This window comes from Parambassis ranga, chromosome 9 (genome assembly GCF_900634625.1).
Source record: "Parambassis ranga chromosome 9, fParRan2.1, whole genome shotgun sequence".
NCBI classification, from domain to species: Eukaryota; Metazoa; Chordata; class Actinopteri; family Ambassidae; genus Parambassis; species Parambassis ranga.
This window is the reverse complement of record NC_041030.1, coordinates 8053662-8080297: the sequence shown is the minus strand read 5'-3', so window position 1 is coordinate 8080297 and position 26636 is coordinate 8053662. Positions and strand designations below refer to the sequence as shown.

The 26636-nt window shown below is 42.1% G+C and overlaps 1 protein-coding gene across 4 annotated transcripts; it reads left to right on the top strand.

The window, feature by feature from the left end:
- Window positions 1-1742: 1742 nt before the first annotated feature.
- Window positions 1743-26217, top strand: igsf9b (immunoglobulin superfamily, member 9b). Of its 4 annotated transcripts, none has more exons than XM_028414755.1 (22): window positions 1743-2237; window positions 7441-7536; window positions 9072-9278; window positions 15553-15699; window positions 16600-16751; window positions 16946-17063; window positions 17353-17494; window positions 17844-17989; window positions 18106-18248; window positions 18351-18491; window positions 18590-18706; window positions 18783-18933; window positions 19014-19125; window positions 19217-19392; window positions 19479-19711; window positions 19856-19940; window positions 20061-20231; window positions 20338-20374; window positions 20679-24029; window positions 24172-24338; window positions 24495-24706; window positions 24903-26217. In XM_028414755.1, exons 2-21 carry the CDS (start codon window positions 7476-7478, stop codon window positions 24692-24694), a joined length of 6057 nt encoding a protein of 2018 aa, XP_028270556.1. In that variant the 5' UTR covers window positions 1743-2237; window positions 7441-7475; the 3' UTR covers window positions 24695-24706; window positions 24903-26217. The 4 variants fall into 4 exon arrangements, with proteins under 4 accessions (XP_028270556.1, XP_028270557.1, XP_028270555.1 ...); XM_028414756.1 differs by having other exon boundaries at window positions 24169-24338; window positions 24495-24632; XM_028414754.1 differs by having other exon boundaries at window positions 24169-24338.
- Window positions 26218-26636: the final 419 nt, after the last annotated feature.

Below are 26636 nucleotides of genomic sequence, written 5' to 3'. Positions count from 1 at the left end.
ATGCACTTAAATTAGCTCTTTTCCCCATATCTCTTTCTTAAGAGGTACAAAACCTGTTACAGAGAGCAGACATTTAGTGCAGTGTTTTTAAATAACGTACTGTATAGATCATTGATTAAGGACAACTGAAGAAGCCATAATATGTGTGTGTTACAATATTGCAAGCTGATAGCCTGATATATGCACAGTCATCAATAAATTATCAGTAAGTTATCATTTTGGAGCTAAGTTGGCATCTTTACATGTGATCTAACTGTCCTTAATGACTCACATAACGCCACCTTGTGATGCACGGGCCGAGGCGCTGATTGGCTATTTCAAACCCTAATGGAAACAAGACTTTAATTAACGTATCATCCGACCTAAACCGCATCCATCATATATGACATATGACAGAGACATCATTCACTTTTAGTTTTAAGCGGTCAAGAAGAGCTTGGAAGGTCAGGTAATTATAGTCTTTGACAGTAAAGTTATTAAATGCCTCTAAAAGCCTCTTTTTACGTAAGGGTGACCCTTAATATTACCTGACCGTGTAGCTGTAAAGATACAAGTTTGAGAGCTAGCAAAAGATTTACAGAACACATAGCTAGCTCTAACATAGCTTGCTAAGGTCTAGTAAAAGTAGAAACAAGCCAACGTAGGAAAAGTTTAACATATTTGTCTCAACGTAATTTGATTTAAAGGTGCTGCTACTGTAAAGTAGCACTAACTTGATCTCGTTAGCTGCACCGTTATGAGACACAAAGCTAACGAGTTAGCTAAAAATTTGAAGAGGTGTAGTTGTAATGGAGGATTAATGCTAGATTTTATTGTTACCTCTTTGTCCAACATTGACGTTTCATGTTGTTAGAAATTTGTCAAGAATATTACAAAAAATGTGTGTCATTCTAAACTGTGTTAATACCAATATATGTAAATGGAAACCAATTTCGACATATCTCAATATTTACGATGGCGTTTTCCAAACATATGTTTTTGTTGCAAATTTGCCTCATGTTGTGCCAAAAGTGTGAAATAGGTCTTGAAGGTGAGCGAATGCCTTTTGTTATGATCACCAGTCTCCCACGAAAAGGCGCTTTTGTTTGAGGCGCTAAAGTTCCAGCTCTGTCAAGTCACACACAGGCCGGGGGCGAGTGGCCGGAAGTCCGTTATTACACCTTCAAGATAAAAGCTTTTTGTTTTGTACGATGGCGTCGAGATCAAGTGGGCTGATATTCTGATTGCCAGGGAATCGAAAAGCACAGGTTATGAAGTTTAATGACAGCTTATACATTTTAGATGTCCCAATGCACACAACACCAGAAATCTGACACAGGAGCAGCTAACCAGAAACCGTAATTAAATAATTTTGTCGTATTTTTAAAAATATCTCTCGTTAACAAGGAGTTTTCTGATGATTGTTTGAGCAATCAATTAATCAAAAATGACAAATGTCTCTAACGTGTTTGATTTCCAAGGTAAAAATGTGAGAGACGACACAACAAAAGACAGCACTTACTAACAAGGTTGTATAAAATTGTTTATGAATGAAACTGGGCTATCCGGGGATATTATAGACAGTCTTCATTTTGCGCCGGTGTCATCCTTGCCTTGCTCCAGTTTTACTTTATTTTGAAATGTGTAACCGGACATGCTGGTGTAGTGCTGGAAGGCTCGATGGCGGCTGTCGTAGTAGGAGGAGGGTATGGTAATAATGGGAGGAGGGACACCACGGGGAGGGTATCAACAGCAGGACTCAGACTAACGTGTAGTGCGCTCTCTTTCTGATGAATCTTGTGCTGCTTTGATGATTAAAGCGTGATTCGTCGATCTGGAGCCAAGTTAAAACTCTTACTTTCGATTAGAGGCACTTTTGACAAGTTTGGACTAAGAATATTGCGGACACAAGAGCCAGTGCGTGGAAACTTTAAATGGACTTTAAATGGGCTGATGTCGAACTTATGAGAGTGGTCTCGGTTAATGGATATTGAGAAATCTTTAACCATGGATTTCCACTTTTAGCTTGGTTTTTCTTTTACATCAACGCGGCGAGGAAGGACAAAAATGTGACCACTTGAATCCACTTCTGTACCGTCATCTTTTTATTTTAAATTTCATGTTCTTAATCTCTTTACTCCCTGAAGAAAAAAAGGAGTTTACGGTTGAATTAGTTCTGCAAGCCGAGTCTGAAAAAGGAGCATCAATGGATTGAAAGATTGTACTTTGAGCTTAAAGTGAAAAGTGCCTCAAGCAAGGTAAGGACCTGCGCAGGCAGAGCTGCAACATCCTCTGCAGGCCCGTCAGGGAAACACAGAAAACATCTCATAGTGCCTGGTCTCTAACAAATCAATAACACTGTGTCTGATAAAACACTCCTACCCGCTTACCCGTAGTGGTGCTTACATTACTGCCTGTTGTTTCATGTTTTAACTTATAATATTTTAATACACCTATTCTATTTCAAATGTAAATATATTATAGCAATAGTTGGTTACACTGTCCCTGGGACCTTTGTTTATGTTTTGGGTATCACAGTCTCCATTTGTAATACCCGGCTGAGTGTGAGTGTTTTCATGTAAATTGGTTTAAGACATTGTAATAGCCCTTAAATCAATTGTCAAAATAGTGTGTTGTGTTTTTATATTTAGGGCTCGCTCCTCTAAGCCGCTGCCAGACTCCCTGACTCAGACAAAAGATGCACCTGTTTTTCCTTTACAGGAGGTCTGGGTGGTGACACAGTGGGATGCGCATCAAAATTCACTGTAGGAGTGCAGGAATAAAGGGCCTGAGGCTTGATGTTTGTTTTAACATGGACCAAACAGCTTACCAGCCTGCTGCTCGCTGTCATGGTGCTAAGTGCTGGACAAAACCCTAATGTTTTGCTCAGAGGAGTGCAGCATTTATGTGCTTTCTGCATGATGTGTATTCCTTGCTCTACTGTTCCTTTTCCTTTGTTTTTGCTCTGGCTGCTAATACTGGTCGGTGAGAAGGGAGGTGCACAGTACTAACATCCTTTAATTTTCCATCAGCTGCTAGGTGGCCTAGAACTGTTGCCTTTTAAAAAAAATATTTAGAAAGTACACCAGTTGAAAATAATTCCCTCTTCAACTTGACTAAATCAGTGTTATTTTTAGTCAGATTTTTCTGTAGTTATTCTGATTAAGAAGCAGTTTTGCATTTTCTTTTCAGGCTCCTTGAAATCATTGTTCAGCAATTATCATCCAGGCACGTCACCAGCTTAGGTGTCGTTTTTACACTTATATCCCACATTATTCAACATGTTGAAAGCCTTGGCATTTCACTGCTATATTGCATGCATTGTTCAAAGCACTATGTGACCAACTGTCCCCTGTAGCCAGATTGTCGTTCTGGAGGAAATTGATTGCAGTGAGAAACAAATTATTCATGAGCTGAAAGTGCTTACTCCAAATCACTCTGTATTAGTGGTTAATATAGGATTTTGTAGTCTCCAACTGTGAATGTTAAGACCCATTGCTAATGCTTATACTTAGAGTAAACAGAATGAAGAAAGGTAGTAAACTAAGGGCAATGGGTGATTAGGCAAAGGGTCTATTAGCGTCATGCAGTTTGCCATAAAAAGGCACCATTGTATTTTTTACTGGGTTGAAGCTGTCTGACAAAGCCTTTTACATCTGGGCAGTAACAGCTGTCCCTAAGTGAAGAGGTGAGAACCATATCACTACAATTCTTAGTGTCTGTTCTGCAGAGGTCCTTTGTGCCTCATTGAACTCTGAGCTTTAAAATAAATCCAGCGCCATACTTCAACACTGGATTCTTGAGTTCATGACCTTTGGCTTTAGATCTTTGGTTTCCTTCACTGTCTTGCCTTGAACGTAGCTTTATGAGACTGACCTGAGGAAGAAAAGATACATGGGGCTTACAAAAACGATGTTAGCTGCTTTGTTTTCACTAGACACTTGTAATTCTCTGTTCCCCTGGGATGTCTGAGCTGTATGAATGCATTTCATTCTGGGGAAAAAAAAACATTAAACCAGTCCACTCATGCGTCAAGCACATGGGTAATTTATCTGTGTAATATGCAATTGCTGCAAAGTACAGAGTAGAGGTAATAAGGCCAAGTTTCTGTGTGAATATTTTGAAAACAGTCAACCATTGCTCAATAGCCAATTATTACATCCTGTAGTACAACATGCTGGGTTACCAGTGATCACGATGTTAATCCATATACAACAGGCTTTCCCCGAGAGACTAGGACTCCAGTCCTGTGCCCAGTGTGTGCCCTGCTCATTTCCTTTGGTTAAAGTAAACATCAATACAGTTTCAAAACTGGGTTGTAGTGCCAGGGACAAAATCTATGAATTGACTCCTGTGCTGTGCAGGCTGGTCTAACTAGTCAAGGTTGGATTGATGATTTTCAGCACATTCCTTTGTAAATGACTGTAGTTCGCATGAATTGTTATCACAAATCTGTTGTCTTTTCCTCTGTGCCTCTCAAAGTTTCTGCTCTTGTTACATTTGTAGTTCTTGCTGTAGGCTGGTTTGCGCAGAGGCTATGGCCTGTCAGGATTAACAAGGATTACTAAGAGAGTAATACTACTGCTTATCAGGCCTGTATCTGACACTAGTATCACCGATGGGCATGCTTAGGTACAGGGAGTTAACACACTCTTACACATATTAGGTCAAAAGTTCACTTTTTATGTGAAGATTCTTGCATGACTTTAAACAGAAAATCAGAGGAACTGGTTGCTACTGATCAAATGTATCAAAGAGATGAACAGACTGGACTATTCTATATAACTTATGCACAGTTTAGACCTGAATATATGTGTGGCATATGAATATATCTGAATAATATGAAGGTGTAATAGAGTAGCGATGCAAGTGATGGAAGGGTCAGTCCTGCAAGCTGACAGCTGGCAGGCTGGAATCAGCGTCTTAGTCACATTCAATTAATAAAAACTGTCTAAGATAAGATTTAGTCAGTATTGATAGACATCAGCGTTTCGCCCTGTATTTATGCATTATGTTAGAATTTTGGAGAGCCTCTGAATTTCTTTTGGGTCAACCTGAAATTATTTGAGGCAATTGAGTTGAGGAGGAGAAGATGACGCAAAGAAATCCCTGGAAAAGACACACTGTGTAAGACAGTCACGTGTATCTTCCATAAAAAACATCTATTTTGAAATGAAAAAACACAGAGATTCTTGCTCGCCACCAAATGAAGCATCCATGTGGACTCCACCCATAGCAATTGGGCAATCCCAGTGGGCATTCCTGTGTGACCTGATTTACCAGTGATTGATCACAGTACAACCAGATGACAGTGTCCTTGATTTGTCTCACCAATTTGATCTCTAATTCAATTACATTATTAACACTTACAGCAGCAAGGCTGGATTAGACTGGGTGTTACAAATGTACCATCCAGAAGGCTAAGGTCCAAAGCAATTTGTGTCAGTGAAATCCGGGGAAACGCTAGATGACTAAAAGGCATCCACATGCACGAGACAGAGGGAACTGCCTGAAGCAGGATTACACTGTGGTCCACTTACCTGCAGTGACCTGTTCTAAACGCTTGAAGCTTTTTAAAAGTTTTTTTTTAAGTTAATTATTGTTTATAAATGATAGTTGTTTAGACTGTTTCTGTCTTTGCAGTCAAATACTTAAGTGGCATGTTTGTGGACTTGTTACAGAACGTTTTGTGACCTAAACATCTGGCCTTCCTGTGAGGACCTCTTGTGCAAATGCCAATTAAATATCCCTGCTCTGCTCTGCTGCCTTAGGAAATAACCTGGCTGTTCACTGTCTACTTCTGCACCTGCAGGCACAGCCCCCCAGGCTTCCCCAATTAGTTTGTTTCCACAGTACAGTCATGTATTCTGGTTTGTGAGCACAGCAGGGACAAAGACGAGGTCTGTTATCTTGAGGTCTAACTTTTATACATAGTATTGGCTGATTTCTTTTGCTTTAAAATGACTGTAAAAATGGCAGCCAAAATTATGTGGTGATGTTCAGTCTTTTGACTGCTGGAGGTGACACACAAATTATCACTCAACCGATACGATTTATTTCTTTATTTCCTGAATCCATTATGAAGAGTGCTGTCTCCCCTACTGAGGAGACTTTATTGCTCAGTAGGAGTAATCCCGTCCTCATTTCAAACATTGCACTTAACCATTAATCGTACTCTACTACCCTCCCCTTTTCATCAACTTTTGCTGCAAAGCCACCCCCACTTTTGTGTTTGTGTGTTTTTTCCTGCTCTTCTTGGTCTTACATTTTGCTTTATTTTAGAAAGATACAATACAAAAGTTATTTCAGTTGTGACAAAACTTCCCCTCTGCTGATCAAGTTCAAGGAGATACTGCATCTTTCTGCTGTTGTATTCTGAGCTGTTTGTTTGCTTAAGTGCTGCAAAGAGACTAAACATCTCAGTGGTCCTGCATTTCTGCAGTGCATCTCTGGCTATATCAGCAGCTAATAACTTAACACCTACAGTCTTTCTAAGAATAGACTACTTCTTATATTACCTAAATGAACTTAAAGTAATAAGCTGGTGTCATGGGTACTGAATGGAGTGACTTAAGGGAGGTGTGCAAGGGCTTCCATTATGTTTGAAGGGTAACAACTTAAACTTGTGCCTCCAATCCAATTTGAGATGCATGGCCTCAGGAGTTGTTGTAGCTGATCTCATGGTGGAGACTTTAAAGTAGGTCCACAATTTGTGAAAGTGGAGTCCTGCTTGTGCGGCTCATTAGGAGATGAGTGGGTTGTATCCGAGGGCTTGTGTAGTCTAGTTGGGCATTTCATAGTCAGGCAGACTGCACCTGATACAACTGGCTGCTTAGTGTCTACTGGACTTGAGTCTAAGTTATGCATGTTGTTTAATGGCAGTCTATTTATGCCACTCAAGTTCCCCTTTTAAGCACTGGTAATTAGATAACATCTGGAGTTGGGACACTTATCAATGTTGCTCGTGTCACCTGTCAATTGCTGTTGGCCTATTTAGTGTGAGGCGAGACCTTCTGGATGAGCTGGACCAATCACAAGCATCAGGTTAATCTGTACATACACTTACAGCCTAGTACATGTCTTCTTTGTCACCACACACAGATGCACACACACACAAACTTTGGCCTATGCAAGCAACCTATGCAAGATGCATACTGTAAGCAACCTCATGCCCTGTTGTCTATTTTTTGCATCTGTTGAATAGCTTAATTGCCTTGCATCTAAACATAGATCAGACATGCAATTTTCCTGCAGATGTGTTTTCAAAGAATACAGTTATTTATTAACTAAGAAGCATCTGGAATGTTGTGTAGTTGTTGGATAATGAGTTGATGTTAACTCGAGGGATTACATTTGTCTGAGGGGGGGATGTGAGGGATGTCCTTGTGCTTTGCTGAATCTGTGAATAGTACATTCTTGCTCTGCTGAAGAGTAAATGGGATGCGGGGTCTTCTTTTTCAGGTTGGGAGATGTGTGAAGGAGTGTGACGGACGGCCATGGGACTGGAGAGACGGTGGCTTGAGGCTGTCACCACTGCTGTAGCCATCTGTCTGCTTAGTAAGTATGCTAATGCAAAACAGAGAATAATTGCATACATTAACAAAGTCATTTCTTCTTTTGGAGCTTGTATAGTTTCTTTACAGACAGACATTTTTCTGTACCAACTTGTTTTTGTATCCTGACAAAATGCAGTTAAATGATAAAAGACTTTTCTCAGAATAGAGTTAGTCATCCAACTTATCTTGATCTATTGTATACTGAGTGTAGGATTTTGTCAGGTATTGTAATGTGACATAGACAAGAGATTAAAGCAGAGAAACACACAGACACAATTATGTAACACTGACACTCAACATGTACTGTAGAGATTAACGGTGATGAAAATCTGTCTCGTTGGAACAAATTCACCCAGTCATGATTGTGTCTCTTTAAAATGTTAACTTGGATTTTGCTATTACACAGCATTATAACTGTATTTGTATTGTGTAATTGCTTATTTAACTCATTCATTACTGAAGTGATAAAAAGTAAAACATGCATATAATAGATATTGCTTGGGCAGTGATGTTATGTGATTTGCGATTTGTTCCTATTTTATTCCCCCATAATTTCACCAATATCAGCAAGACATATAGCTGTTACGATAAATCATTTCAAAACAGCTGGCATATGTTATGTTATTTTGTAGCATACATGCAGCGTGTTGACATCATTATGAATTTGGAACAGCTCCCATTGCCTTATATTGGAGAGAGTAAAGAGGAGGGGTTACAACTCAGACATTAGTGGATGACAGAGAATGAATCCAACTTAAATAATATCTCTGGGTGTGGATTTAGATCAATCCTGGATTTATGCAACCCCCAACCCTAAGCATGCCGCTGTGTGTGCATTGCCTGTGTTTGAAAAGGGAGGTGGTGGTGGGATTGATTGAGCTGGTCCGCAGACCATGTGTGTACCCCAGGGGGTGGTGGGAGGTCAGCTGGAGCGAGCTCAGAGTCCTGCTGCCCTGCATCAGAGTATCACCACCAACCCCCTCCACCCTTTTGAGATTAAAGTAATCAGCAGGACAGATGCAGAGCAGAGCAAACACTGGCACCCAGTTGTGCACACACCCACGTGAGCACATGGCATTTAGGGAGAGAGAGGGCACGCTACTCCAGGTGTCACTAATGGGATTGCCGTGTGTTTGTTGGCTTTGCTGCTATATGATCTTGTAACCAAATGGCACATGATAGTTTTACATGCCCTCTGATGGCCTTACTTTTAACAGTCAGGAAGTGTCATATTCAGTAGCAGATCCAAGTTACAGTTGTTTTATTTTCCCACTGGCTTCTCTGTGTTTTGAACTCTTTCTGCCTGTGTGGTCCAGTTCATTCTTTTTGCATATTACTCAAAGCATTTATCAAATGCTCTTAGCATAGCAAACGATTTTAAATGACCAGAGATGTTAATCTGGTCTCTTTGGCATCCATAACCTTTTAAGTTGCTGCATAAATCATGATGTATGTGTTTATTTTTTTGTTTATTGCCTTCCAGATGTCCAGAGTCAATCCTGTAATTTATTATGGTGATATGTTTATTGTTTATAGGTGTGTCTCAGGGTGCAGAATCGCTTGTTCATGGCCGTGTTGGGGGCTCTGCAGAGCTGGACTGTAGTTTCACTCCTACATCCAATGAAGCCACCACCCCAAATCTCTTTCCACTTCATGTTGTGGAGTGGGTGCGTCTTGGTTACAATGTTCCCGTCCTCATCAAATTTGGCGTGTATGCTCCTCGTGTTCATCCCAGCTATAAGGGTAAGTGTTATTCAGATGTGCTCAGTCATGCTGAACTTTCACAAAACTGATGAAAGACTTGTTGCTTGGCTGGCATTCTATTCCCTTGAAGTAGATCTGTAAGACTTCAAATGTTTTTTTTTTCATTGCTTTTGAGGTTTTACTGTCCTGCCCACAAAGTAAGCTTTAAAGGCACTGCTCCAAGAACTTGGAATTCTGACCACCAGTTGACAGATTTCTCTCGCTTCTCTAGATTTTTGAGAAGGAATCTGAGGTGTCCATGTGTCAACTAAACCTTTTAGCTCATCTGTGTGTGGGCAAAGGTAGACACCAGGAGGTTATGCTGGTATTTATAAGGACTTGTGCACAGGAAGTTTGGGTAGAACAATACCTCAAATAGATAATCCATCCAAAGCACAGTCCCTGTAATTACAGCTGGTGTTTAGTCTGTTTCCTGAGTGCAGTTGTTCTACAGGGGAAAAGGGAAGGGCGAGAATAGATGCGTTTTATTGGCGGCCGTTGAAGGGGGGGTGGGGTCGCTGAGCAAGAAGAAGGGGGATACCAGTAAGGCTGTGCATGGAAGGGATTATGAGTGTAGGTGGGGGCTTGGTGGTCTGATGGCAGTGTTTTATTAGTATGCTGAGGGGTGACCCAATAAGGGGAGATTGTTGTGCTCGAAGGAGGATGGATGAAGCATTGGGAATAATGGGAGTTTTCTTGCTGGAGCCCTATAATCCTGTCATTGTCTATCAGAGGACAAAAGACAAAGAGGGGTATCACAACCTCACATTGCTTTGCCAAAGCCAACAGGACTACTAGGACACCCCAAACCCCACACTGTCCCAACTAGGTCACTGTAATGTCTAGAAATCTCTCTGGCTTCTCGGCCAGAAACATTTTTTCTACATTGTAACAATTTGGGGACCCCACTAAAGGTTTGCAGGGGCCAAGCGACAAACAGGCTCCCCCCACCAGGCAATTGGACTACATATGTTTGGCATGTTAACCCTGTTGTAGGCTGTTAACCAATGTCATTGTTTAGGAGGAGTTTGTACTTGCCTGGTGTGGGCTCTGCCCCTGTCTGCCTCAGATCCTCACATCTCCCCTCCCACTGGAAGCAGATGGCTGCATGTGAAGCGTGTCAGTGCTGTGGGTCTAATGTATTCTACCCTCAAATTAAAATGTTGTGGGATTTTAGATTTAACCACAACATAGACACGTCGGCAAGCGTTTCCTGATCTTTGTCTTAACTTGTCTAAGGACAGGGACAGGAACAAGAGAGCAGGGATCATTTTCTTTTTTAGTTCAAAGATGAAGAAAATGAATTATGGATATCAAGGGAACTGATACTCAAGTGCTAGCATAATAGTTGCTTTCAATAAAGCATAGTAAGGTACCAGACTTGAATATGTAATTCAAAATTTTGTCAGCTATTTAGTATTAAAGTTTTGTTTTTATAGCCCTCCTATGGTGGGCTCATTGCAATGCAAGTGCCACACAAAAAGTAGGTTAAGATAAACCATAAAAAGCATCCCTAAATGCGACCTGTCTGTTTGGCTGCTTTGTGTCAATCCCTTTTATTTTTAGCTCATCAACTGTGATGAAGGATTTGGAACAAACGATATCTTGGATCCTAGTTTTAGTCCATTAAACCAACTGTTTTTTGATATGATATCAGGTGTACTTGAGATTGTCATTTGTATTTGAGGAGTGTCACAACTAGCAGTGTCCTTCATATGACCCCATTAGAAACCACCCTGTCTAGGTCCCTAAAAATGTCTACTTAAAGTGAATCAGAAAGATGTAGGTACAACTCGCCACTTTTTCACTCTGTTTCACGCCCAGCATGCCCCACAGCACTGAACATTAGTCAGCTCACAACAAAGAGGAAACAGCCAGATAAACTCTGACTGACACACTAAAGCCTGTTTGAGTTGTATTTGTTGAGACAATATGTTAAAGTCTCAGTGTCAGGATGGTTTACTGTTGCATGCTAGATCAAATATCTCCTGTGTGCTGAAATAAATCAGTAGAGACTGTGAGCAGGCAACTCTGACCTGAGGTTAGAATGACAATAGGCAAACCCCCAGATCTCAGCAGGCCTCCATCGTACTCTCAGCTTGACTGCTGAAGTTGGAGAAGGTAAAGCCTGCATTTCAAGTCATGCACAAGTCCTCTACACATTTATGTACTTGAATATAGCAATGCACCCACACAAACCCTGAACTCTTTAACCTTATCCCCGGTAAACTAGGGTAGAGTTTAAAATTGAACAACTAAAGCTTTGCAAATGTAGTCATTTTACCAACACAGAACACAGACAACAGTCCAGCTGAAATGTGAAACTGTTCATCTCCAACCAGTTTTTCTACTACAACTAGTGCAGCAAACAATGACACAGTGAAAGAAGAATAGGTGGCTGCAACTTGGGAATTTCATGTTCACCAGCTTAGAGCAGCAGGTCATTCATTACAAAGGCTTTGTTACCTTGTGCCTTAGGTGTGTCAATGCTTAGATGTAGTCCAAGCATCATCTATGGCTTTTGTGATGTTATGTCATCCACTGCAGAATTACTTAACTTGATCCATGTGAAAAGTTAGTTTAGTAGGTAAGTAGTAAATGTAATGAGTAGGCTTACAGTATTTTGTCCACAGACTCAAGTTCTTAGAGTTGAAAACACTGGAAAAAATACCTCAAGTAGTTTCACTATATTAAATTTTGGACTTTAATTCTTCAGATTCTAATATTGAAAGCAATGCTTTTCTTTGTGATCATGCACCAGAGCTAATGCCATAAAGTTCAGTTACCGCTGTAGTGAAATTCAGCACGTGAGCTGTGGGTGCTTGCTAGCGCAGCGGGTTGACAGAGCTGGACTGAGTGAGAGGCAGAGTTAACTGTAATCTATCTCACGACAAAGAGCTATTCATAAGAGGGTTAAACTGATTAGGGGGACAGGAGGATTGAAGAGAGAAATTGGGGGAGTGGGAGGGGTGAGCTGTCAAAGGCAGGGGGCCAGTCCCAGACTTATGATTGTATTCAAATCAAAACACATCCCACAATGCACCACTGCCCGGCTCCCTTATGCACATACGGATGGACAAAGAAAAGCAAAGCTGATGCTTCTCCAAACAGAATAATCTGTCTTCCTCCATAGTTACCCCTGCTATTGTGACATTAAATTCACAATGCTGCATGTGTTAAAACCACATGTTGAGTCCATTCCTTTAGGACAATAAAAACCTTATAGATGATTGATGAGGTGTAGGATTACTCACTGCATGTGCTGTAAACAGTTTTCAGCTGGATTACAATGCAGTGGTTTCACTTGCAGAAGAAGACACATCAGTCTTGTGTTGAAAGACATAAAGAAAGGATCAGATCAATAAGTCAAGACCTGCTACTGACCAGCGGCAGAGCCCTGAAAGTTGAATCCTTCCTAACTTGCCACCCACTGGGTGAGAACCTGACTCACTAGTATGAAGAGGGTGCTTCTTAGAGGTTCAAACAGCACTGGTGGATTAGCGTTTCCATTTTCTACCCTTGGCTGCACTGCAGCTCAACCTGTTAGAACAAGGGCTCATTTTAAGATAGACTGTCATGTGATAGGGGTTCAAAAAACTGAGGAGGAGGGTGGACAAGGAACGGAGCAGCAGCTTTTGTTTCAGCAATTGTCTTGGTGTGCCATAGAGTCTAATGATGTTTGTCTCTTGAGGAGGTTTCATGGACAGTGTGCAAATGTAGGACTAGGGGGAGTGATGAATGTGTCTGCTGGAGTGCAGAGGTCAGAAAGGTCAACCTCTCATTGGTTGTCAGTGGATTATCGATGCACATAATTCGAGTAACCTCCCTGTAACCTCAGTTCCTCTTGAATTTTGAAAACAGGGTGGGGTTTCATTGATAGGGTTTATCATTGTCTAACGTTTGTGTTCAGCTATTGCGACATATTTGCATTGTGCATCAGGCCATCAGAGAGAGAAACAGCCTTTTTGTTCAAATCATTTAGGCCAAGAGCACCTGCCAAGAGGCATCTAAGATTTTAGTTCTAGGCCCAAGATGCAACATTCAAATTTAAATAAGTCAACATTTGTCACACAGCCCCTGTATTCATCTGCCCACAGGCTGAAAAGAAAAGTCCTTTCTTTTTCCGCTTGTCATTAATTTCTCTCACTCTTCCTTCTCTGTTTCATGCGCTTTGGATGTGACACAAACATGGTTTCCCCCACTTGTAATTTTTCAAATTTGTGACAGTAAAAGCCCATCCCCTTGCACGATCGACCCGCATCTAAGCATGTTTGGCTGTGCCGTGTTTCTACAGCAACTGAATTCAAATCCAAACCTACAGCCCGGGCTTTTCTTGGTCTTGTTACTATGGTAACCTGAGAGAATGAGGAATGGGGGCTGCCATCGCTTTGTAGTGATGGACAAGAGGGAGGCTACGGGAAAGGGTTAAGTGTTCAACAGTGAAACCAGAATTTCCTTGTGTAGACCCAGGGGGGGGCAGGGCACTATATTTTGAAAATCAACACACACTCCCACGTGCTTGTAAACCCAGGAGATCAGTGCGCATGGTCAGGGTAAGGGATTTTCCTCAGCCATGTTTTAAAGGTGCTATTAGCCACAGTGATCTTTAAGTATCCCATAATATTTACCTACACACGGATTAGGTGTAGGTTAAAGAGTGCAATGTTGCACGTGCAAGTGTTTTTCACTCATTACCTGCAGTAATGCCATGTCTGATTAGAAAGATTTAATTTGAAATGGGCAGCTAAGGAAGGCTTCCTAATGAAAAGATAAGAGAAAATGCCTTAGGTTATCCCCATACCTGTTATCATCTGCCTGCACATTTCCCTTTACCGAGCCCTGCCCAGTTGTTTGAATGATACTGACCTGAAATCACAGGCATTCATTTTATGGAGCCTCTAAGTGAACACCGCCCATCAAACACCAGTCTGTCTTTTAGGAGGTCAGTCAATCATTAAACCTAACTATTAAGCACAGCAACAGCCCCAGTCAGGAATGCAGGGTTAATTGTTAGCTATTGTTGCCTGTCTTTACTCTCAGTGTGTGTCTTAAGGCCATATACAGAGTCAAATGAATTTCATAGCTCTCAGGCCTGGCTCCAGACACTGCTGTCTGGAGTGAGACTGTTGTGAATAACAAGTATATAGTCTTTCTTGTGATATTGCTGCTTCAAGGTTGCAGGATTCCAAGAATTCTCTTATGTTATATGCAGGAATGCATATATGTAGATGCCTGGTCACTGCGAATATTTAATGAGAGTGAATTTTTGTGCAATGCTTTGTTATTGAAATCCTTTGCAGAGGGTTGATTCTTTTATTGATAATTTACTTGTTAATACCAAATAGAATGAGGGGATGCTGGACATTTTTCTACATGTCCTTGTTTACTTTCAAACTGCTTTGGCAGGGCCTGGTATGAGCAACGTGTGTGTGTGCCCCCCCTGCACACATCCTCCTGTCATTTAAAGCCCTGAGATTGAAGGGCCAAAAAAGAGTTCATTGAGAGACCGAATAAAAGGAGGGGCTGTACCCTGAACACCAGGCTGCAGTCACCAGGCAACCGGCAGATCAAGTTTCAAAGCTTGACAAGGAGTTGTAAGAAGTACAGAGAGGAGGAGAGGGAGTGGGATACTCGGTGCGTGTGACAGGAAGATGTGTGTGTGTGTGTCTGTGTGCTTGTGCATGGATCCATCTGTGTCTGCGCATAGCATGCATCTGCCATGCCTCACATTATTTACATCTATCCATTTAACAAAACAAAACAATCTAAACAAAAACAGGTGATTCTGTCACAGATTTTTTATTTTTAGGCTGAAATTGATCATGAAATTTGACACTTTATCTGTTGTAGTGATTAAGTAAAGTGTTTCTGTTACGCTCATCTTAGCTCTCCACTCCACTAACCACACCCTAAATAACAGGACACCATCTTCATCTGTCATCAGGCATATCATTATAGTCAGGACATGATTCATGAGTTTGCACTCAGACTCACTTCTAATTTTCTGAGCTGCATATTTTGTCTGCCATCCCCACTCTTTTCATATATTTTAAAAAAGAAGCTTTTTATTTGCTACAAACATAAGAGCTACAGTTTATCTGCACTCTGTTGGACTTTGACTGTGGCTTTTGTGACATTGTATGCCTGTGGCCTCTTTATGATAAGCCCTCTTTCTGCATATGCTGACTCTGCCTGTCTGCCTGTGTGTGTTTATGTGCTGACCCTCTCTCTCTCTCTCTCCCTTTGCCCTCCCACCCTTACCACCCTCTCACAGGACGGGTATCTCTGACCCGGGGTGCCTCTTTGCTAGTAGAGCAGCTGACCCTGGAGGATGAGGGTTGGTTCGAGTGCCGCATCCTGCTCCTGGACAGCAAAACTGATGACTTTCGCAACGGCACGTGGACTTTCCTCTCCATCACAGGTGCAGCACTGCAGGGTTTTGGGATCTGCTCGTTTCGCTGCTCATTACTGGCTCTGTCCTTATTTAGAACAGTTACAGCATGGGTCCTGGCTTGGACTCTGAAGGCCCCAGCAAGCTGTCATTGCAGTATATGAGGCATGTGATGTACTCTGTACAGGGTGATCACATCTTGTCTTTGTGTCTATCCTGCTGTGAGCTGATGTAGGTTTAAAGAATAACAGGAGCACAACATTGCCATGTGTGGTCTGCCTCTGCCTTTTAACTCACCTACTTTACGCACACATACACATCATGCTACAATTGTGTTAAAAGTTCAAATTAATGAATCTAAAGTTTGAATTGTACTCATTGTACTGCAGTGAGTAAAAGGCCTACGTGTGCTTCATCCGGTTACAGGTGACACATTTTTTATAAATAATAGCATGAGCTCATGTGTGTATGTGTTAGTTATAATGTAAATACATGCTACCTAAGAATACCAAGCTTGACATAGATTATCATATTTTAGCCAAAGCTTCTTTGATTTCTAACATGGCAAATATTTCTATTATGCACTTTCTCAATACAAACCTTAGCAATATTTCATGGGTAAATGTAGTAAAAAAAATCACAGTAATATAACATTTTTTTTTATATTATAGAGTTTCAAGATAATTGCTGTACAGCTTCAGATACTGTATTTTGGTAGTTGAAATTTTCTGAATCTTATTCTGATTAAGTTTTGTGGCTAGTAGAGTTGAATCAACACAGCTACCACTGAGCATCAATGTATTTGAGTGAGCTACAGGTGGTACGATTAAGCAAAAAATAAATCACACTAAATCTCTGTTCTGTTTTACTGTATGTGTGAGTAATAACAAAATAATACAAATTATTCCGTTTGTTCTGTCTCTGTTGTAGCTCCACCTGTGTTTATTAAAAAACCGCCAACATTTGTGGAGGTTCTGCTCGGAGACTCACTGACTCTCAGCTGTGGAGCCCATGGCAACCCTCGACCAACTGTTGTCTGGCATAAAGATGAGAGCCCAATTGAGAAACACGAAAAAATAAAAGTAAGGACTAACAGATGGCATCTGCAGTATTCTAATTAAATACTTTGTAATTAGCATTTTCGGCAGGAGTTGTAGCTTTGATGTTTCTTTGAAGCAAACTGCTTTGTTCTTCATTCCATGACTCCCTCATGACCTTCCTCCACCTCTTTCTTTGTCCTTGTTTGCCTCACTCTTTACCTTCGCCCCACTTTCAGGTGCTCAATGGTACCTTGTCTTTGGCCTCCGTCACAAGAAATATTTCAGGAGTGTATAAATGTCACGTGTCCAATTCAGAGGGGAACGTGACCCACTCTACGCAGCTGCAGGTCAAAGGTCAGTGTTGAACTGTCAGTCTTCAGAGGCAGAATCTCTGCTCTTCCGGACACAGTTTTCCAGATAAAAGAAATTGTCATCCCTGTTAAGCATACAGTTGATACAGCCTGAGAATCATGGTTTCATACAGTAGTCTCTACTGCCACCTACAGTTCACTGCTAGCTTTGCAATGAGATCATATTTGCTGGCACTACACTGATCTGTGTATTAATTGTATGGTGTGTAAAGCTAATATACGGTATACACAGTCAAATATTTGATTTTTGTCTTATATTTTTTTCCACATAGGTCCTCCTATCATCATCATTTCCCCAGAGGACACCACTCTCAACATGTCCCAGGATGCAGTTCTGCAGTGTCAGGCAGATGCCTACCCTTCCAACCTCACCTATGAATGGCTGAAACAAGGACAGAATGTTTACCATATTGAGTGAGTCTTAAAAGTCTTAAAATGGTCTATTTCTGGACACTAAAATAAACAATTAAATATGTTAGATTACTTTAATGGGATCCTAAGAACAATACCTAATCAGACAAGTGGTTTTTCAAAGCAGGCTGCTAATGCAATCAGTTCTAAATGGATTATAATAAGACAATTAATCATGTGTTCATGAGCACATTGTAAACCTAACAAGCATAAGATAATTATTCACATTAAGCATCCAAGGTTATGGTCACATACTTCTTCTAAGTCAATAATATTATTTTTTACTGCTATGTTGAGTGCTCTGTCATATTAGATTGTTAAAATGCATCCTGTTTCTATGATTTGAATTTAGGTCTCTCAAGTCCCGGGTGAAGATTTTGGTGGATGGAACGCTTCTTATACCTAATCTCATCCCAGAAGATGCTGGCAACTACACCTGTATCCCAACTAATGGGATACTAACACCACCTTCTGCCTCTGCACATCTGAAAGTGAAACGTTAGTCTGTCATTCATCCATCTTCTGTTACTCTACTGGTCACACAAGCAGAGGATGATTGTATTTGTTGTCATTTTATTTATGTGTTGTGGTGAAATCTTTTTGACTCATCTTAGATCCAGCACGCGTTGGTCGAATGTCCCGGGAAACGTATTTGCCTGCTGGTATGGAAGGGTTTATTGTTTGTCCTGTCCAGGCTGATCCACCTGTGCTGTATGTCAACTGGACCAAAGATGGGAATGATTTGAATCTTGACAATGTAAGTTATGTGCCATGGAAATAAAATATTTGTTTGTTTTAAGATTAGGAAATCCTCACCACACCACACAGAATAAAATTATTCTTCCTGTCAACTATCCAGTTTCCAGGTTGGATGGTGAACTCTGAGGGCTCAGTGTTTATAACAACAGCTAATGACAATGCTGTGGGCATGTACACCTGCACGCCCTATAACAGTTATGGCACCATGGGCCAGTCTGAACCCACCCAAGTCATTTTGCAGGTAATACAATTTCAACCAGACTTGTGACTTTGCTCCATTTCCAGAAAGATCCCATAGACACTTGGGCAGACACTAAAAAAGCTCTCTCTATCCTCCAGGACCCACCATCATTCAGAACACCCCCTCAGCCTGAATATTTCCAGGAGGTTGGCCGAGAGTTGATGATACCCTGTGAAGCTAGTGGTGACCCTGCTCCAAACGTAACCTGGAGCAAGGTATGAGAAATTTTTCATACTCATATTAATGTCTATATAATCTAATATTCTAACTTGTTGTTGTCCTTGCTCAAAGATTGGCCCCACTCCTCGTTCCTCATACACTGTGTTGGCTAACGGCTCCCTCCTGCTGCAGCCGCTCAGCAAAGATCACCAAGGGGGGTGGGAGTGCTTGGCCACTAATCGTGTAGCGACTGTCAGTGCAGGGACTGTGGTCATGGTGCTGGGTGAGTGTGTCCACCGTATGTTAGTTAAAATATATGTCAATATGTGTATTATTTTCAAAGTGTTTTTGTCTGTTCCTCAGGCACCAGTCCACACGCTGTGTCCTCAGTGTCTGTCACCACAGAAATGAACCAGGCTAATGTGTCCTGGGTGCCTGGATTTGATGGTGGTTTCACCCAGAAGTTCACTGTATGGTCAGTAACAGAAAATACATTATTATCTAGTAATTCTCAGCTACCGATAACAATCATGGCTTAATTTAGCTGTTTTTAATGTTTTTCTCAGGGTCAAGCAGGCATCCAGAGGGAAACATGAATGGGCATCTCTGCCAGTGCCAACATCCAAAAGCTACCTACTAGTGACTGGGCTTCTTGCTGGCACAGGCTATCAGTTTAGTGTCCTTCCTCAGAATAAACTTGGCTCTGGACCTTTTAGTGAAATAATGTCTGTTCGAACACTAGGTTAGTGTTCTTTTTTGAGTTTGTATCACTTAATGCTGTTTTTATCAGCGTATACCAGTATATACTAACTTGGGATTTCTTCTCAGCTGTTCCAACAGAAGCACCCACAGTTCCTCCTCCAATCCTGGATCCTCCCATTGTCCTGTCAGCCAACCGAACCAAGCGAGGTATTGTCCTCCAGTGGCTGCCTCCTGAGGCTCCACTCTCTCCACTGACGGGATTTGTGCTGCAGGCCCGCAGGGATCAGGGGCAGTGGGTCATCCTCAGCAGCAATATCAGTGCCAATATGAGTGAACTACTTGTACAAGGATTGCTGAGGGTATTGATCGGTTTACTTCATACTGTATACTGTCCAAAAATAAGTATTGTAGATTTGTGTTCATAGATGTAAATTATATAACAATCTTCCGAATAACATGTATTTAAATATAATGACATATCAAACATCCGTGTTTTCTTTTAGGACTCTACTTATGATCTGCGGCTAATGTCTCGTAGCAACAAAGTACTCAGTGAGCCAAGTGAGTCTGTCAGTGTGTCCACCACAGGTAAGAGAGAAAAGAGACTTGTTTGAATCCCCATAAGAATCACAAATAGGAAACATTATTTGCAAAATGTGTGTTATCTTTTATCAAAGAAAAGGCAATATTTTACTTGTTTGATTATAGGAATGGAAATGTACCCCCTACGCCCAAGTTTCCTGGAGGTCATCCCTGAGCCACTGCTGGCTGGTGTGTTAGGAGGAGTGTGCTTCCTGTTTATGGCCATCATCCTTTCTTTGGTGACAGCATGTTACATGAGTCACAGGAGACAGCGTCGACGCAAAAGGAGAAGACAAGGTAACACCTGTAGTTTAGGAAATACACATTGCATGTTTTTTCAGTTTGATCAATTCTGTTAGTGTTGTTAGTTGAGGATGACATTTTTTTATTTATATTCTTGTAGATTTGCCATCTGCCTTCCAGAAGAGCCCATCCCAAGAGTAAGTGCACATACTGTTACCAGTGTATATTTAAATTGAACAGGTTCCTAACATATACAGTTCACACTTGTTATTCTTGTATTATGAAATTCTTCAAACTAGTTCCCACACAACACACACAACTCAAGTGTAAAAGACTATAATCTACTGATGGCATTGACTACGTATTGCACAGTGTAAAAATGTTTAAAACGTTACTTTAATGCATGTCAATTCAAATCTTATATTTGATGTAGTGTGACTGGGCAGAAAGTTACAAATTGCACATGTTGTAAGCTTTTTGTTCCCCTTATGTCTTCCTCAGAGTTCGATCACCTCCTCGCAGTCCAGACAGTGTCCTAAAGCTGAAGCTGTGTCCACCACTTCCATTCTTTCCCAACTCATCCTGCTCACAATCCGATCGGTCCTCATTTGATAAGGGCAGCCGTGGGGAATACCACGACCAGCGGAAACAACTCTTATCTAACTCGTCTCCACCACCTCATTACACACTCTTTGAGAGTCACTTGGGGTCTCAGGCGCCCTCACCAACTGCACTTGAGTCCATTTCCAGAGGCCCAGATGGACGTTTCATTGTGCAGCCACTGCCAGATGGTTCCGGTCCCTCAGATAAGAAAATTTTAAAGAAGGACATCCTACAAAGCAATGGTGGGGCTGGTGGTTCTGGCAGCAACAGGACATCATTCAGGGAGTCTCCAAAGTCAAGCATTTTGAGCTCAGAGAAGGACGAGAGGAAGGATTCTCCTCTCACTGTGGACATACCAGAGTTGAGCAGGCCTCCTTCCTCCCCTGGAAGAGTACGAGCCATGGCCAGAAACTTCTCCCGTCATGGTTGCTTTTATTCTGATGATGAACAAGGCTCAGAGGCTCTTCTGGAAAGAGTCAGCTTTTATTCTGACAATAGTGAGAAAAAACCTAGTGATTCTCTAAGGAGGTATCGCATGCCGGGCCACACTGAAGACCTGTTCCCCAGTTTGGGAAGGAAACCTAAGTTTCTGGATAGAGACAAACAACAGCATTCAGGCTACAAAGCTATGGAGAGCCAGCTTACTAATAACAGCACTATGGTGTCACAACTGGACAGTGAACTGGAGAGAGATAGCATTAACAAATGTGTCCAGCTGGCAAAAGAGCGAGAAGAAATGGAGAGAGAGTTGAAGAACTATACATCCGAGCAGAGAAGTCGTGGCCGCGGGAGACATGAGCGACATTCTAAAAAAACAGAAAGCCCTCAAAGGGATGCACCACAGTCAGAGGAAGAGCCTGTATGGAAGCCACAAGATGTGATTATAAGACAGAAACACAGACCCTTAGGTCAAACAAGTCGGGTATCTGACTATAGGAGGGCCTGCTACTTTGGCAACACCAGCAGCCCCATGGACCGGCTCCCCACATCCCACATACAGTGGGACATAAGCCCTGTTACATCTGTCACCAGCCTCATTCCTGTGCAAACTCCTCATGAAACTACATCACCCAGGTCTCAGTATCCTCACACATATAGAGACACCACAGAAGACTCTCTTGCTGTTGATTCATCACGATCTCCAGTCACTCAGAACACCTCCCTCCCCATGCTCTCCCCAGATGCCACCCCTGACACTTCTGTTCTGCAACCGGAAACACCAGAAAGAGCCAGGTCATTGAGTCCTCCAAGAAAATCAGATCTATGCATGAAGTCCAGCACTGAGCAGGATGGAGGCGGTGCTACAAGGACCAGACATTCATATGCTTATGCAGGCATTCGGTCCTGGGATTCAGCTGCCAGAGGTCATTCAGTGACCAATGAGAGGCCTGAAAGTTCATCTTTGGTACCATATAATCAAACTCAAGAAGACCACACAATCACAACAGATCCAGGCCCCTCTAGTTATTCTACCTTACCCTATGACCATCGTGAAATAGGGGCAAAGGCCAAAGAGAGAGAGACTCAGGCCCATGATGACAGAAGCAGTTCTGGGTTTTACTCTGAGTTTGAGAGAGAAGGCATCCGAGCACGCTCCAGGAGGAGTGACAGAGGTCCATTTTCTGATAGTCCTAGCCCAATCTCAACCTTAGCTCTTGTAGAAGAGGTTGACAGCGACCAGTCTCAACTCTCTGTCCCCAGAATATCAGACTCCTTCAGGGCCAAGCCTGCCGAATCAACTCCAAAAATGTCCCCACTCCAAACAAGTGCAATTCTTGAATACCTGAGCCTTCCTGGATTCATTGAAATGAGTGTGGATGAGCCTGTGGAAGAAGCTGAAGTCACAGACACTGCTGGTCAAAGTTCACAAGTGAGGCCAGAAAAACCAGTGGTGGCTAAGCCTGATGTAGTTCCTAAAAACTGGGAGGTTCATGTTCAGGAAGGTCGGCAAACTGTCACACAGCAAAATAAGGCTCCCTTTCAACAAACTCATTCTGGTGCTGCAGAGGCCAGTGTTCGTGCTGATAAAAAACATCCCCTCTGTGTGGAACCTAGAGTAAGATTTCCTGACGACACAAGACCCTCCTCACATGGTCCTGAAAAAACTAGCAAGCAGCTCTATCATGAGAAAACACAAATCCGAGTTGGGAGTAAAAGCATAGACACACCTGAATCTAGACTTGGATCCAGGTCTGCTCACACCTTGTTTAGTGCAGCTAAAGGCATGGCAGATATAATGTCAAAACACTCACAGAGTTTTGTAGACAGCAGTGAGTTTACGTCAGAGCAATCCCAAAGACATCCTTCTCAGGGCAGCAGGACTAATAACATTGTATCACGAATATCTCAAGCCCCTGCGCCATTTCTAAAGAAATCCTTAAGCATAGGCCCCTGCAGGACTCTCTCAGGCATGGTACAGCCTCGTCCATTCCTAAAGAAATCCATCAGCTTAGGCTCACAGAGGTGGGAGCACTTTGAGAGCCCGAGAATGTATGTTTCTGAGAAATGTTACTGGGATGAGTTCCCAAACCCAGATGTCAGGGTAAAGTCTTACAGTTTGGGTCACACACCGTCTTCCCTCCCAAGGCCAGGCCCTTCCTGGAGGGAGTATGTCCCATTCAGGCGCCCCAGCATGGGGAGCTTGGAGAGGCCTCATCACACACAAAGATCTTTAGCTAGTCCTTCCTACCTCACTCCTATGTACCCACCTAGACAAGGTTCAATCTCCCCAGTGCTGGAACCCTCTGATCCACGGCGGCAGGCCACTGTTTTCCCTGAGTCCTCCAGGTGGTCTCCGTCCTTTCAAGAAGCACTGAGGTCTGCCCAGCATAAATATGTCCCCATGCCAAGCTCTATCCCTGTCCCCCAGTACCAGCACTGGCCCGGAACCAGAGGGGAAAGCTTGAGACCCATGGAGCCCAGGAGAGGCCCTCCGAGGCCCTACCTGCCCAGGGGTATTAGCTGGCCTTCACCTTACTATGCCCCCTTCCCACCTAGAGAGGGAGAGTACTATAGACACCCTGACAGGGTGTTAGGAAGGGGGGTGGAGACTGATATGCGGGAGGTCAGGGAGATTAGGGAGGGGGGGAGGGCCAGTTACGCTAGTCAGAGCAGTGGTAGGGGTAGCGCTGGTCTCTTCAGACAGTCTCTCTCCATCACCCCCACACTGCTCAGCTCCCCAGAAACCACAGAGGAAAATGAGCGGAGCAGAGCTGAGATGGAGCTGCTGCCTGAGCGGAGAACGAAAAGGTGAAACATCACCCATCTGGAATCACAAAACTCACTGGAGTGTCCTCTTAGCAAAGGGATTTATTTATGTTGCCAAAATATGTTGCCATTTTGTTTGTAATTACTATTTTCTGATCACCTGTTTTGTGTATCTCATTAGAAGGAATACATCAGTAGATGAGAGTTATGAGTGGGACTCTGCTGATGCGTGTGTGGACTCGGAGGTCCTGGAGGCCACAAGGTTTGATCAGGCACAGACAGGTTTTCGGAGAGGAAGGGGGGAACACAGATGTGATCAAACTGCTGGCCTCCAGGATCAGCAACAGAAAGGTAACTTTCACAATCTCAGTGTATTGTTCTTTTGGTTAATGTTGCATGTGTCACTGAGTGTAATGCATGTGTTCATCTTGTGCCCTTGTGCTGTGATTATTGCATATCCCATGACATGCCCATCCATGCATTTCCTGTCCCTGATGCCCCCCTCAGGCCCGTCTCCCTCAGTCAGCCCACCAGTTTTCAACCCACATCGCTGCCAGTACAGCCGCTCCCTAAGCGAAGCGCGTTTCAACGCTCTCCGTCTGGAGTACCAAGAGTACAGGCGGGCTCAGGAATCCGCCTGTTCCCGTGAGCCCTGCCTCACCGTTGGCCATGATTCAGACTCTGACTCAAACTCAGCACTGCTCTAGCAGCTTAACCTGGTCCGTTGTCCTGCCTTCCCTCTCGCCTCTTTCTTCCTGTTTCCGCCTCTCACTGCTTGCCTGCTTGCATCCTTTTCTTGCCTGCTACTGTGAATCTATGCATGCCAGAACCAATGCTGTCAATTTAAAAATTAAATGTTTTAAGATGGCTCTTTTGGACTGTTCTGTAATTTCTCTCTCCCTCTCTCTTTTTCAGGTACATCTAAGACCAGATAGCAGTTTTATGACCAGATGACACAGCACTGTGGACCTGGACACTGTCATATATTTGTATGCTTGTTATGTGAAGGAACCCGCTGTTTAAAGTTCCTCTGTTACAGCACACTAAAGTTGAATAATTTAAAGACACAGTGCAGCTGAATGCGGCCACTACAGCTCTGGTTTTCTCCTTGTACTTGTTCCACTGTACTTTGCCTAATGAAGTTGAAAAGGAATTATTTATTGTTATTTTTATAAGAAGCTTGTGCACCTGTGTTTTGGAAAATTTCTTTTGAATCTTGACAATCAGGCACAAAGGAATGAAATGCTTACTAAGGTTTACAGTTGAGAAGGAGCTGCTTTTTAAAAGCATGCTGTATAATAAAGGCTGAAGTCTGACTCCCTTTTCAATGACAAAGGGATGCTAAAGACAATTGCATAAGTCTGTCTGAGAAAACATCTGTAATGATGCCTGTGATGCCAATCAAACAGTGCTCGAAGCATTTTCACCACCATCTCGTCAATCTGACACGAGTACTTATTAACAATAACAGTACTTAAAGATGACATGATTAGGCAACCCTGCAAATTGTACTTTTACAGAAATTCCTTGTTGTTTGTTACCTAACATCTGTAACTGCTGACAGTGATTTGCTGCTCTGATTTACTTGTTGGTTGCCTGAAATTGTTTAACACCTTGTTGAGGAATAAAGTAGCCTCCCAGTGTTTGTTCAAAATGTACAAATGTCTATATATAGTTTAATGTGAATGTTGTATAGTTCTCTTAATCAGCTTATCTAATGAGAAAATGCTACTTAACTCCACCTGAATCGGTCAAACCTTACCTCTGTGATTAAACACACTGTAAAACTTGATAAGAAACACAGGGAAAATATTTTTGCCTTATTTTTGTTAAAGTGAGCTATAATGAAAACAACTGATCAGAGGTTTTAATATTATTACCACCTTTTTCTACACAATGAGTATTGCTGTATATTTATTGAGGTGAGTTACAATATGCAACAATGTTTACAATTCACATCACTGATGTGAAGACAACACTGTGAAAACTGCATGGACTTCTGATTCTGTGTTTGAATCCGGAGTCTGCTGTTATGACCTTTTTTGTGTTTGTTAACAACATAAATTTAGTTTTTTTTTTTAAATATAACAGGAGCAATTTTTATACATCATCAGACAAACATCTAATGATATCTTTGTAGCTCTACTGTGGGACGAGCCAGCGTTTTTTTTATTACATTTAATGAATTGACCCAGATGGAGATCTTCATGTGGAGTGAGTACGCATTTCTGATGACGGCTTTGAAAGCTTTGTACAAATTGGAAATTTTTATATCTTGCAACTTGGTTGTTTTTGTCACTTTTGTATGTTTGTAATGAATAAATTGTTTTATTCTTAATTTATTGGACTCGAGGGGTTTTGCATATGACAGTGAACACAGTTTACTCAGAACAGGGCCTCTTCTGGTGTCTCAATCACACCTTTTCATGTGCTGTCATCCTTATCACAGACTATTGGCACAGCATATTCCTATGAAGGGAAAGCTCAGCCTATAAATTAAATACTTATTGTTTTCATTTTGACCTGCAGTACTATTCTGAATATACTAAATATATCATAAGATATTTGGTTATTTCTTCTCTCCATGTGCCATAGGCCTTTTAGTCGGGCAGAAAATACATCATACAGCTATAGTGAGCATGTTCACAG

Excerpts from the sequence above, each read along its gene's own strand:
- igsf9b (XM_028414754.1), top strand. The coding sequence starts at position 7,476 with ATGGGACTGGAGAGACGGTGGCTTGAGGCTGTCACCACTGCTGTAGCC. Across the intron at positions 18,707-18,782 it reads CAAACGTAACCTGGAGCAAG|ATTGGCCCCACTCCTCGTTC; the intron begins GTATGAGAAATT and ends CCTTGCTCAAAG. Across the intron at positions 18,934-19,013 it reads GACTGTGGTCATGGTGCTGG|GCACCAGTCCACACGCTGTG; the intron begins GTGAGTGTGTCC and ends TCTGTTCCTCAG.